This window comes from Cetorhinus maximus, chromosome 27, assembly GCF_964194155.1.
Source record: "Cetorhinus maximus chromosome 27, sCetMax3.hap1.1, whole genome shotgun sequence".
NCBI classification, from domain to species: Eukaryota; Metazoa; Chordata; class Chondrichthyes; order Lamniformes; family Cetorhinidae; genus Cetorhinus; species Cetorhinus maximus.
The window spans coordinates 8,890,467-8,903,404 of NC_135905.1; the positions used below are offsets into that span (position 1 = coordinate 8,890,467).

General features: G+C 42.4%; 1 protein-coding gene across 1 annotated transcript in view; it reads right to left on the minus strand.

The window, feature by feature from the left end:
- Positions 1–351: 351 nt before the first annotated feature.
- The window catches only part of hif1an (hypoxia inducible factor 1 subunit alpha inhibitor), a 52,350-nt gene continuing 39,763 nt past the window's right edge, over positions 352–12,938 (minus strand). The window contains exons 5-8 of the mRNA XM_078530679.1: positions 12,248–12,354; positions 9,940–10,003; positions 8,967–9,077; positions 352–5,287 (exon numbers count right to left, since the gene is read on the minus strand). Of these exons, the coding sequence (XP_078386805.1) occupies positions 5,243–5,287; positions 8,967–9,077; positions 9,940–10,003; positions 12,248–12,354 (327 nt within the window). The 3' untranslated portion in view covers positions 352–5,242. The remainder of the gene's footprint in view (positions 5,288–8,966; positions 9,078–9,939; positions 10,004–12,247; positions 12,355–12,938) is intronic.

A 12,938-nucleotide genomic window follows, 5' to 3' on the forward strand; every position in this document is an offset into this window, starting at 1 on the left:
GTTCTTTTTTTTTTGAGATCAGTTTAAATTTGGTGAGTTCGGTCTTTCGGCTCATATTCAGCTAGGTTTCCGTGACCCGTCTAGCACGGCAGCCATTCTTTCTGGCTTCTCGCTGTTTTGCCCGATGGAATTTTCTTTATAAACCCCTTTTTATTGCAAACAGAGGTTTCAAATTCTTGCCTTGTCATCCATTTGGGTCCACTCTCCTTTTGCATCCACTCTCCATTTGCCATTGAGGAAATTTCTTTACAAAAGGAAAATCAGGAACTGGAATTGCATGGGATGGCTGAGTATTATACCAGTGGGTTTTAACAATTAAAACATTCACCCAGACCACATCAACAGCCAATGTTGACTTTCAATATTTTATGTTTTTGGACACTTTACACACATATCATAAACAGAATTACAGCAAAACGCAGGGTTTTTTTTTAAAAAAGTTGAATTGGAACAGTTTGTATAGGGATTCAAATTATACACGTCAGGTACATATTTCAGAAGATAATTATCATTGTTAGGCTTGTGTAATATGTTTTGGTGGCAGGGGGAAAGAGGGGAATAAAATAGATTAGTTAAAATCCCTTCTAGTTTACTCCTTTAGAATCAATGCAAGTTACTGATCAAAGTCAGTCTTCAGTGTTTGAAAAGTAGAAGTGCTTAGGTAACCAACACTACTTCCTTGGGCAAAAGTTTAAACAAAAATTCCAGAGGAGGTATGTGATAAATGAGATTGTGCATATTTTGACTTTCCAATCACCTGTGCTAGTTCAGAAATCTAGCATCATCCTTTCCACAAAGGGAAGGGGAGCGATTCTAACGCTGACTATTGGGTTGGGTTGTCATGAGGGGTGAGGAGACACCAGTGAGGACCGTGAGTGCGTCTTGTGTAGGGTGTTTACAGTGAAGGGTTTGTCACTGGGGGGAATCTCTTCAGGTACTTCTCCGATCAATATGGAGTACACCAGATAGCGTCTGAAGTTAGAGGTCATCATATAACAGTCACACTTGTGAAAATAAATCTTCTGATAAATTGTTCCTTTCTCTGTTCTTATCTCACTTTGAGGCGAAATCCGGAGTCCATATTGTCCAAAAAAAAAATGTTTCGTTGAGAATGGGGAATGACAAATATCACCAGGGTCAAAATGCGGTGCCACCTTTATGACTTGCAACGGTAAAAAAAATAAGTAAACTCAATAGCCATGCATGAAATCAGGCACCATCAAATTTCACCCATAGAAAACATCATAAAAAGCTTTTTCAATTCAAAGGCTTTGAAAGGCTAACTACCCACGGTTCACACCTGGCTTCGCATTGCGTGAGACAGTGAGATATTTTCTTCTACATGCTCTCCCTCTCTGCCAGCACGGCCAGTAGAGGTGCCAACATTAATTTGCTGGTGTGGAGCAATTAAAATGAAAACGCTGTTGGTTTCTGATGAGATGGGATGGAAAATCTCAGAGTGCTTCCTCGTGAGCCGGAAGTGAAACTGTGTTGTGTAATGCCACTTTCAGGCTTTTTCGTTTTGTTCTTTTGAGGGATGGCCAAAGTCAGAAATGTTCAGCCAACAGAATGATTCTACCAACAGTGTCTATGTATCTCCATGGCCAATCTGGTTGGGGTGGGGTAAGAACAAGGTCTCAAATCCTGATAGGGTTTGATTAAGAAGCCCTCAGTGTGGCCCATCATGCTGAGTTGAAGTTACAGGGTGAGGGCTCCACTTCCTTGCTTGGCATATTTCTGATCACAGAATTACATAGAATTTACAGTATGGAAACAGGCCATTCAGCCCAACTGGTCTATGCTGCTGTTAATGTTCTAGAGGAGCTTCCTCCCACCCTCCTTCATCTCATCCTATCCTTCTATCCCCTTCTCTCTCATGTACTTATCTAGCTTCCCCTTAAATGCATTTAAACTAACGTCCTCAACAAGTTCTGCAGTCTTACCACTTTGGTTAAAAAAAAAGTTTCTTCTGAATTCCTGAATGGATTTATTAGTGACTACCTGACATTTATAACCCTCTAGTTTTAGTCTTCCCCACAGATGGAAACATCTTCTCTACATCTACCTTATCAAACCTCCTGGTAATTTTAAATATGTCTATCAGGTCACTCCTCTGCCATCTCTTTGCTACTGAAAACACCCAGCTTGTTCAGCCTTTCCTGATAGCTACACAGTTCCGATATCATCCTTGTAGATTACACAGAGGAGGATGAGAGGTATCAAAAAACAGAGTCACTGTACTCCAACAGCTAATACTCAGCAATGGGAGATGGGGTGGGGTGGGGTGTGGGATGGCAGGGTTCTGATCTCTCTTCCATCACAATGTAGTGACTGGGACAGAACAAGCCAAGCTATAAAAAGTTAAAAAAACTTTAAAAGCTTAAAATTTAAAATCAACGGATGAATGGTCTCAGCTACATCCACTCCTTACCACCCTGTGCACTGGTTACAAATCTGTACTATACACGTCATATTCCAGCCTTTGGATAGTTATGGCATGAACTTTAAATATTAACTACATGCTACACATTTTAGCATGTCGGGCTGTACAATGATGTTCACTTGATTTCTGATTGTGCAGTGGCTGGAAAAAACATGAGAGCAGCACTTTGTCTCCCTCTTACTGTGTCACCTAGAGAGGGAATTCCACATCCTGTACTCTTGTCTTTCAAAGAGGTAGTGTAGCGTTCAACCTGTGTGTACGGTTAACTTGGAGTAGGTGAAGTCTTGGGGAGGGGGTGGGGGTGAAGAATCATTTATGCTTTTATTCTGCTACCAATGTACACTCTGTCTTTGGCAATACAGGAACAAACAGCCTCCAGCTCCCTATCCTCCTTGGTGAGGCAGGAAACATGAACAGTGAAAGGTGTGCAGGCAATAAATGAGCAAAAAGATTAGGTTTGAGAAAGCCCCTCACTAATCTCATTGTAGCTAAAATGCCACTTTCCTTTAACAGACTGAATAACTTGTTGGGATAGAGTGAGCTGGAAATGATGGGATGTACTGAATGAAGGCAGTTTGGGTGGAACGTGAGTTGGGTTATCTCCTAATCAATGACATTTATGAATGAAGAAGGTTACCTCACATTAAACAGAAGAGATGCTTTTGGTTTTTCAGAGGTGTCTGGCCTGTTCTCTTCCCTGCTGAGTGTTGCCAGTGTTTTCTTTGTTTGGGACAGATTTCCAGCATTTAGTGTTTTGCTTTTTATTTGGTTTTAAGTTAGTTCAGGTGGGAAGTAAAGTTAGCTGTCTGATATTTAGCTTTCATTCAGTTTACAGTCAGATTGCTTCTCGATTTTGAAGCAGACATTGTGATGCAAAATGTCATTAAATCTCCACCAGTCAGCGACAAATGGCACTGAAAAGAATAAGGGTTTGTAGAAAGTCTGACTGAAATGGAAGATGCATTCTTCCAGGAATTTATGTCCAGGAGTCAGACAGTGGTGGAGAGGACGATGCAGAGAGAGTGCATGAGGGAGACAGACAGAGACATAGAGATAGGGAAAGAGAGAAAAAGGGACAGACAGGGAGAGGAAGAGAGAAAAGAGGGAGGGAGGGAGAGAGAGAGTGACAAACATACATACAGAGAGAGAGACAAACAGAGACGGAGAGAGACAAACAGAGAGAGAGGAGACAAACAGAAAGAGACAGACAGATGGAGAGACAGAAAAGAGATGTAAAGGCAGACAGAGACAGAGAGACACAGATAGATGGATAGAGAGAGAGACAGATAGTGGGACAGAGAGAGAGACAGATAGCGGGACAAAGAGACAGACAGACGGAGAGAGAGACAGATAGACAGGTGGAGAGAGAAACAGAGACAGAGATGGTGAAAGAGAGGTAGACATACAGAGATGGAGAGACAGACAGACAGAGATGGAGAGAGAAATGGACAGAGATGCAGACAGAGATGTACAGAGATGGAGAGAGAGAGACAGATGGAGAGAGAGAGACAGGTGGAGACAGAGACACACAGATGAAGAGAGAGACACACAGATGAAGAGAGAGACACACAGATGAAGAGAGAGACACAGATGAAGGGAGAGACACAGATGAAGGGAGAGACACAGATGAAGGGAGAGACACAGATGAAGGGAGAGACACAGATGGAGGGAAAGTGAGAGAGAGAGACAGATGGAGAGAGACACACACAGATGAAGACAGAGACACAGATGGAGGGAAAGAGAGAGAGAGAGACAGATGGAGAGAGAGAGATGGGGAGGGAGGGAGATGGGGAGGGAGAGAGAGAGAGAGAGAGAGAGATGGGGAGAGAGAGAGAGAGAGAGATGGGGGGAGAGCAAGAGAGAGAGAGACAGATGGAGAGAGAGAGAGATGGAGAGAGAGACAAACAGACAGAGAGTGAAGGAGAAAGAGAAGCAGAGAGAGAGAGAGAGAGAGTGGCAGACTGACATACAAATAGGTTGGAGTGCTTCAAAAACTAAATTATATAAATGCAACGGGAAGTTCCTAAAATGGTGCCATTCATTCTTCTGTCCTTCAAAATAGCAATAAGATTTGTTTGGGCAACAGAACAATAATCAACATTGCAATGTCACATCACCAGGACACAGGCTGGTACTCTGCTCTGGACCAAAGCACTTGATGAATGTTGTACAGCATATAAAATGCTTGACTTTCTCTCCCGAAATTTCTGAAAGATACATCCCCAAGTTGATGACAGCATTTTATTTGGTGCTGCCTGTGTGCCATTGCCACCAGTTAACATTTCAAACCAAGTATTCTAAGATACGAGTGTAAGTCACCGGAATTTATCGCAAATTATAAGCTATTAAAGTCAATGATAGCCAATTTTTAAGCCCAACTGTGGAGGTACCTAGTGATAACTTCTCATGTTTAACTGCCACGCATGGAAACCAACAGCATTTAGCCCGATACAGCCACTCCAACATCCAGCTTCAGCATAAAACGCTCATTTGTATTTGTTTCAAAAGGAAACTTTAAACTGTATAAATTGATGGAAAGTGGTCTACATACACACTCAGTGCTATAATGTTTTCAGGGCAATGTGCCAACCAATTGATATCAGATGTTGGTTGTCAATCTTCTGTCTGACAGGCACATGGATGGTGGATATAAAAATTCACTTCAATGATCAATGGCAGCCAACTTTGAACAAGAGGAAGAGTTCTTGCATTTTTGTTAATGTAATGCTCGTGTACAGTATGCTCAGTCTGGCGCCATTTACTCCAAGCAAGTGTCGTTGAACAGTCGCAGGATGACGATTAATCATATCGGCCTTTAATCATCATGTTTAATAATGGCCCAACCTAGCCAGGAAGGAAACAAATAATTAGCTTTGTAATACTACTCAAGTAACAACAAGCCCGTGGATTATCTCAGAGCTAGAGAAGGAGCAGACAGAGGAGGGGAGAGAGTGAGGCGAGAGAGAGAAACCATGTCAGTCGGTGTTACCATTCAAATCCGCTTTATATTTTAGATTTTGCACAATTACTTCACAAGTTATACATTCTGTGTTGCTGATAGGTTATTTTCCAACCCTTAAGCCACATCAGTATTGGGGAGGCTCGCTTATTGTTCTGTATTTGATTTCTGTATTACTGTTCCATACTTTGTCCGTTTAGCTCAGTTGGTACTGTAGAGTTGACTAAGAAATGTGTTGTATAAGCTTATATGCGTATAAAATGAAACAAAAACAAAAATACCTGGAAAAGCTCAGCAGGTCTGACAGCATCTGCAGATAGGAACACAGCCAACGCTTCGAGTCCGCACAACTCTTCATCAGACCGATATGGGCAAGTCGCAATGTATGGCAGTTAATTTAAATCACTCTAATATTCTTCTCGTGCCAACCTGGCCTTAATTCTTTTACTGTTTCTTAATTCTTTCACTTGATTAACGATTGCTCAGAATGTGTTTATAAAGATGTATGTTAGAACGCAGAATGCAAGGCATGACAGTTAAGTTTAGCTAAAAGTTAAAAGATAGTAAGTTGTCCTGTAAGCCATTACTATCAGACGTGATATCACAAGCTGCACGTGCAGGCCTGGGGCAGCAGTATCGGAAATACCTGTTTTACCAGAAATACCTGTTAAAAAGATGTGAGGAAAGTGCAAGCCTGCTCAGCGATTATGGATGCACAGTGAAGTAATTTAATCCAAGGAAGTTGCTTGGACATGAGTTTTACTTAATATGGCAACACTGAGCCAAGGGGTGAGGGAACAGTCATCTATGGGCAATTTACCAAATAAGGTAAAAGGAAGCAAGGGAGGAAGGTGCAAATCAGGATGCCTGAGAACATTTGGCATACGTTTTTGCAAAGAAGAGGACACAAGACCAACCATCAAGATCTTTGGTCAGCAGAGCACCGTGAAGAGACATGTGTCACAGTCGATTGAGTAGCAAAAACCGATGTCCAAGTGACAATTAAAATTTTTTTTTTATTCATTCATGGGATTTGGGCTTCACTGGCTGGGCCAGCTTTTATTGCCCATCCTTAATTGCCCTTGAGAAGGTGGTGGTGAGCTGCCTTCATGAACCACTGCAGTCCATGTGGTGTATGTACACCCACAGTGCTGTTAGGAACAGAGTTCCAGGGTTTTGACCCAGTGACAGTGAAGGAACGGCGATATATTTCCAAGTCAGGATGGTGAGTGACTTGGAGGGAAACTTCCAGATGGTGGTGTTCCCATCTATCTGCCACCCTTGTCCTTCTAGATGGTAGTGGTTGTGGGTTTGGAAGGTGCTATCTAAGGAGCCTTGGTGAATTCCTGCAGTGCATCTTGTAGATGGTACACACTGCTGCCACTGTATGTCAGTGGTGGAGGAAGTGAATGTTTGTGGATGTGGTACCAATCAAACAGGCTGCTTTGTCCTGATCGGTGTCAAGCTTCTTGAGTGTTGTGGGAGCTGCACTCATCCAGGCAAGTGGGGAGTATTCCATCACACTCCTGACTTGTGCCTTGTAGATGGTGGACAGGATTTGGGGAGTCAAAAGGTGAGTTACTCATCGCAGGATTCCTAGTCTCTGACCTGCTCTTGTAGCCACAGTATTTATACATTTAGTCCAGTTCAGTTTCTGGTCAATGGTAAGCCCCAGGATGTTGACAATGGAGGATCCAGTGATGGTAATGCCATTGAATGTCAAAGGGCGATGGTTAGATTTTCTCTTGTTGGAGATTGTCATTGCCTGACACTTATGTGGCGCAAATGTTACTTGCCACTTGTCAGCCCAAGCCTGGATATTGTCCAGGTTCTTGCTGCATTTGGACATGGACTGCTTCAGTATCTGAGGAGTCACGAATGGTGCTGGGCATTGTGCAATCATCAGCCAACATCCCCACTTCTGACCATGTGATGGAAGGAAGGTCATTGATGAAGCAGCTGAAGATGGTTGGGCCGAGGACACTACCCTGAGAAACTCCTGTAGTGATGCCCTGGAGCTGAGACGACTGACCTCCAACAACCACAGCCATCCTTCTTTGTGCTAGGTATGAATCCAACCAGCGGAGAGTTTCCCCCCACCGATTCCCATTGACTCCAGTTTCGCTAGGGCTCTTTAATGCCACACTCGGTCAAATACAGCATTGATGTCAAGGGCAGTCACTCTCACCTCACCATGACTGTACATCACTGCCTTTGTTAAGCATCATGTTTTTATACTTACCATGTTAATTTTAATAAATCCATTTCGCTTATCTATTGAACGTGCGTGGTCCTTGGTCAGTCACGAACAAAGGGATAAACGTACAACTAAGATTACCTATTACCAGCCCCATAACATCGTCCAACCACCTGGTCTCAGCTCATCTGCTACTGAAAACCTTATTTATGCTTGTGTTACCTCTAGGCTTGGCTATTCCAACGCACTCCTGGTCGGTCATCTACATTCTACTCTCCGTAAACTGCAGGTCATCCAAAACTCTGCTGCCCCTGCCTTAAATTGCTCCAAACCCTGTTCAACTATCACCCCTATGCTTGCTGACCTACTTTGAATCCTGGTCAAGCAGTATCTTGATCTTAAAATTCTCATCCTTGCTTTCAAATCCCTCATGGCCTCTCCCCTCCCTATCTCTGAAATCGCCTGCAGCCCCAGAACCCTCAGACATCTGTGCTCCTCCAATTCTGGCCCCTTAACATCCCTGAATTTAACTGTTCCACCACTGGTGGGCTTGGCCTCAGTTGCCAAGGCCCTAAGGTCTGGAATTACCTCCCTACATCTTTCTACCTCTCTATCTCGCTTTCCTCCTTTAAAACACTCCTTAAATCTACCTCTTTGACCAAGCTTTTGGTCATCTGATTTAACATCACCTTATGTGTCTCAGTGTCATATTTTCTTTTGTAATGCTCCGGTGAAGCACCTTGGGATGTTTTATTACGTTAAAGGTACTAAATAAATTTGGGTTGGTGTTGTAACCCAGAAGACTGGACTAATAGTCTAGAGATGTGATTTCAAATTCCACCACGTTAGCTGGGAAATTTAAACTAAATTCAATAAATAAATATGGAATAAAAAGTTAGGATCTGTAATGGTGACCCTGAACTACCAGGTTGTCAGAAAAATCCATCTAGCTCATTCATGTCCCTTAAATAAGGAAATCTGCTGCCCTTACCTGGTCTGGCTTACGTGTGACTCCAGGCCCACAGCAACAGGGTTGATTCTTAACTGCCCTCTGAAATAGCCTAGCAAACCACTCAGTTATATTCAAGAAGATGGCTCAACACCAACGTCTCAGGGGAAATTAGACATGGGCAATAAATGCTGGTCTTGTCAGTGAAGCCCACATCCCACGAGTGAATAAAACAAATGGCTGTTTTCTGCTAAAGCAGAACTCCACTACTTACTACAGTTACTTAATACAAATCAAGTAGGGCTGCTTGGTTAAGATACATGCCTTACATTAACCGTGTTTAATGCTGCCTGCTACCATTTAACATTGAACTGTTAAGGATATACACAGAGTAACTGAAATTTGTAATCTGGTTTACCTCCTGTGGCTCCCCTAGAGCCTCTCCCAGCATTTTTTCTATATTCCTCATGATTGCGACCTTCTGATGGGACTTCAATGGGTACTCGATCCTCTTTGGAGTTGGCGCACCCTTAAAATAAACAGGAACATTAAGAGCAACTCTGCTCCACCGGACTGCTGCTTGAAAATCTATTCAACATATGTCTGTGAAACATCGGAAATCCTTTGAAGTTCAAATATTACAAGTCCACTGCATTTGGGTGGATTTAACAGGCACAACATTTTAGAAGAATCTAACTCATTCCACTCAGGGAAGAAACTATTTCCATGATACATTAAGTTGTACAGTAAGACACACTATATACAAACAGAATTTTCAGATGGCTGACACCAACCACTGCCTGAAAATTGCTGGTTTCAATTGTAGGACAATTGAGGTTTTAATTACAATATATTTAAAAACCACTATATGACAAATTACCAATTTTTACTGGTGCTTCTGTTTGAACAACAGCAGCTTATACTTATACAGCACCTTCAATGCTATGGAACCAGATGAGAGCTGGGCGCCAGTGGAGAGGCGTTGCAGAAGGATGCTGTGGTCGACCGTGTCAAAAGCTACAGGCAGATCGAGAAGGATGAGGGATGAAAGTTAACTTTGTCACAAAGTCACATAGGACGTCACTTGTGACTTTGATAACAGCTGTTTCGGTACTGAGGCAGAGGATTGAAGGGACTGAAACATGGAGTTCCTGGAAAGATGGGCACGGATTTGGGAAGTGACAACATATTTAAACTCTTTCGAGTTACCAACAGTCACAGATTGCAACTTCTTTCGAGTACAATCACAGTTCTTGGTTTTCCAGGAGTGGGACATGAACCCACAACCCTCTGATTCAAAGGCGAGGGTGCTATGAACTGAGCCACAGCTGACGGGGCTTGCTTGAAACAGCTGAATGTCATCATGCCAATTGGTCTCTTGTTACACTTACCTTGTACCAGAAGTTGACTGTAATAGTGATTCCTCCATTAAGCAATGACTCAATATGATGCCACCTGTAATTAATTTAAATTATTACTATGGCAACACTAATGTAGAACACAGTGTTAGAGACTACCAGCGGGGGGCACACTGTTAAAATTCTACAATCATTGTTATTAGCTGCCTGTTCATCTTAACCCAACGTGTGAAACCGTGTTACCTGCGTTTGGAAAGTGTCACTGCATTCTAATCCTGCAGGTTGCGTTGTCAGGTAGCAATATGGTCACTGCTGGACTCCAGACAAAGTCTGAATCATTATCTTGACTGATATGCAAAAGTGTTGGAGCTTCGCCAAACTCAACAGATGGTGTGGGGGCAGGGGCAGAGTGGGGGGTCACGGGATGCAGTTTGTTCCCACTGCCTATGTAGGCCAGTGTTGGGAAGAAATTTACTGTCCTCTCATGGTGCCTGCCAAAAAAAAAAATGTCTGGAACAGATCCATCGTCTAGGCTGTACCTCACCTCCAAGTAAGCATATGTAAATTTGAGACGAACTACACTTTAAAAAAGAACATTCCGGATGCAAATGCAGCTAATCTTTGCCACTCCCGAGTGGAGCAAAGAAACATGATCGCTTGGGATGTGGGTACCGCTGACAAGGCCAGCATTTGTTCCGCATCTCTAATTGCCCTTCAACTAAATAGCTTGCTGGGCCATTTCAGAGCAGGGAATAATGGAAACCAATATCATCACTACAGTTATATAACTACCTTGGTACCAATACACTACAGATTGAAGTAAATCAGGTTGAGTGCATAGTTCTTCCCGTGATATGTGATTCAGCTCAAATAGCTTGTACCCAGTGCAAGACTAGGAATCAGTCCTTCACTCTGGTACAATGCAGTTCAAAATGCTCTCTCTAGTCACAGCCCATATTTGGAGCTGCTGGGTGTTAGTTAGAGTTCAAGAAACATAGAAAGAAAATTTTAGGTGCACTAGTGAAATTCCAGTGACATCCCAGAAGTAGAGGGGAAAATTAAAATACCTGAACAAATGCAATCATCGGAAGCTGAATCGTGCTTTAATGCAGAAGTTTCAGTCTAACTCAGCGGTAGCCTCAGTCAGAAGATTGGGGATCCAGCCCGCTCCAGGAAATCAGAACATGATCTAAGCTGATATATCAATATGGTGTTGCGAGAATGTTGCACTGCCTGAAATGAAGTCTTTCAGGCAAGACCTTAATCCGATGCTCCACCTGACTGTTCAGCTAAGAGATCCTATGGAACCATTTGAACAAAGGCAGGGAGTTTCTCCTAGTACCCTGGTCAATGTTCATCTCTCAAGCAACATCAATAAAACAGATTAACTATCTACTTCATTGCACGCACCAGTTATCATATTGCCTACCTAACAACTGTAATTGCACTTCCAAAGTAATTCACTGACTTTGGGATATCCTGAGATATCCCAATACAGATAAATGCAGATTCTTTCTCCTGTAGTGGAATGGGATTAGATGGATGTTCTTTCAAAGAGCCAACACAAGCAGGGTAAGCCAAATGGCCTCCTTCTGTACTGCAGTAATGATTATTTCTCAGATTCTTTCAAGTGGAGAGTACTTTGTGAAGTAACTGAGACAAAATGGCAGAGCGGGCTTGACCAAGTGATTGTCACACTCCTGTTCCTATTTCCCACACTGAACAGGCAGACCAGGATTGCTTCAGATAATGAGCTATGACATACCCTTCGCAACTCGAACAGTTTCTCAAAACTGGATTTACCACAGGTAATCTTGCTCCAGAGCAAGGAGCATTTCACTCCTTTACTTTAGATAAGGCTATTGCTACAGATCAGTGCAGAGTAAATTGTCTTACTGTTCTGACAATCTTGCCTCACTTATTGTACAAGTATCCTAACAGCACAAGGAATATTTTACCCCAGAAACGCTGCCCCTGTGCCAGATACAGAATGAAAAGTACATTATTCTATTGTTACTCCAGTATAGGTTTCTCCTAACCATGCCTACCCACACTACATTAAATAAAGAAAAATGTAAAGAGTTCCATATCAAATACAGCTACCCCAATGTATACAGCAAATGGCATATTACATGTTATTTACAGAGAATGCCACCCCTTTGTACGTGATGTTTGAAAATACATCTCCATTTGTGTATCGCTTTGTTTCCAATAATTTAAACTGCCTCCTCACACCGATCGCTTTCATTCGCGGGTGGGAAAGTGGTTAACATGCATTTTGAACCAAAATGTGCTGCAATAGTTTGTAACAGCTTCTGTTAAGTTTGAATGTTTTACCTACCAGTACATAGGGATGTACAAAACATCTCCGGGCCCAACCACTGTTTCATATCCTACAACATTCCTAAAATTAGGAAATCTTTCATAATCTGGATTTTCAAAATCCACCTAGACGGATGATAAAAGAGGAAAACCATGGTTAAAAAGAAACACATTCCCCCAAAGAGGGCTTCACCTACACAGATATAGTTGCCTACCTCGGTCAGAGGCAAAGGCAAACATTCAAGCTCCACACCCAAACCAAACAGTTTTCTGTTTTTTTCTCGGTGTCTCCTTGGTCAGGAAACATTTTGACGTGATTGGATTTTTGCAACATTCACAATTTTTCCTTTTCTGTCGCTTCTCAGTCTGCTCCTTTCTCTGTTTTTATTTTTCTCGTTTCCTAAACTTTGTTTCTTAAGCTTTCTCATTTCCAACTTATGACTTTGTGCTTCTATTTCCTCCCCTGCTAGAGCTCGAATATAAAAAGTGAACAAATTTACAAAAGGCAACCAAGATTGTCAGTGTTTTTGCCATTTTATAGCTTCCTGTCAAAAGTATGCAGACAGCTAGCCCTTGCTGCATCAATAGCTGACTACCCGCCCAATCCTCTAGAATATGGGAATTCTGATAAAGAGTTGGGCTGCAGTAAAACCCAGCCTCATGAGAGTATCACTGTGATATTTATATTCCCCTACTGTTCCCATCCTTAA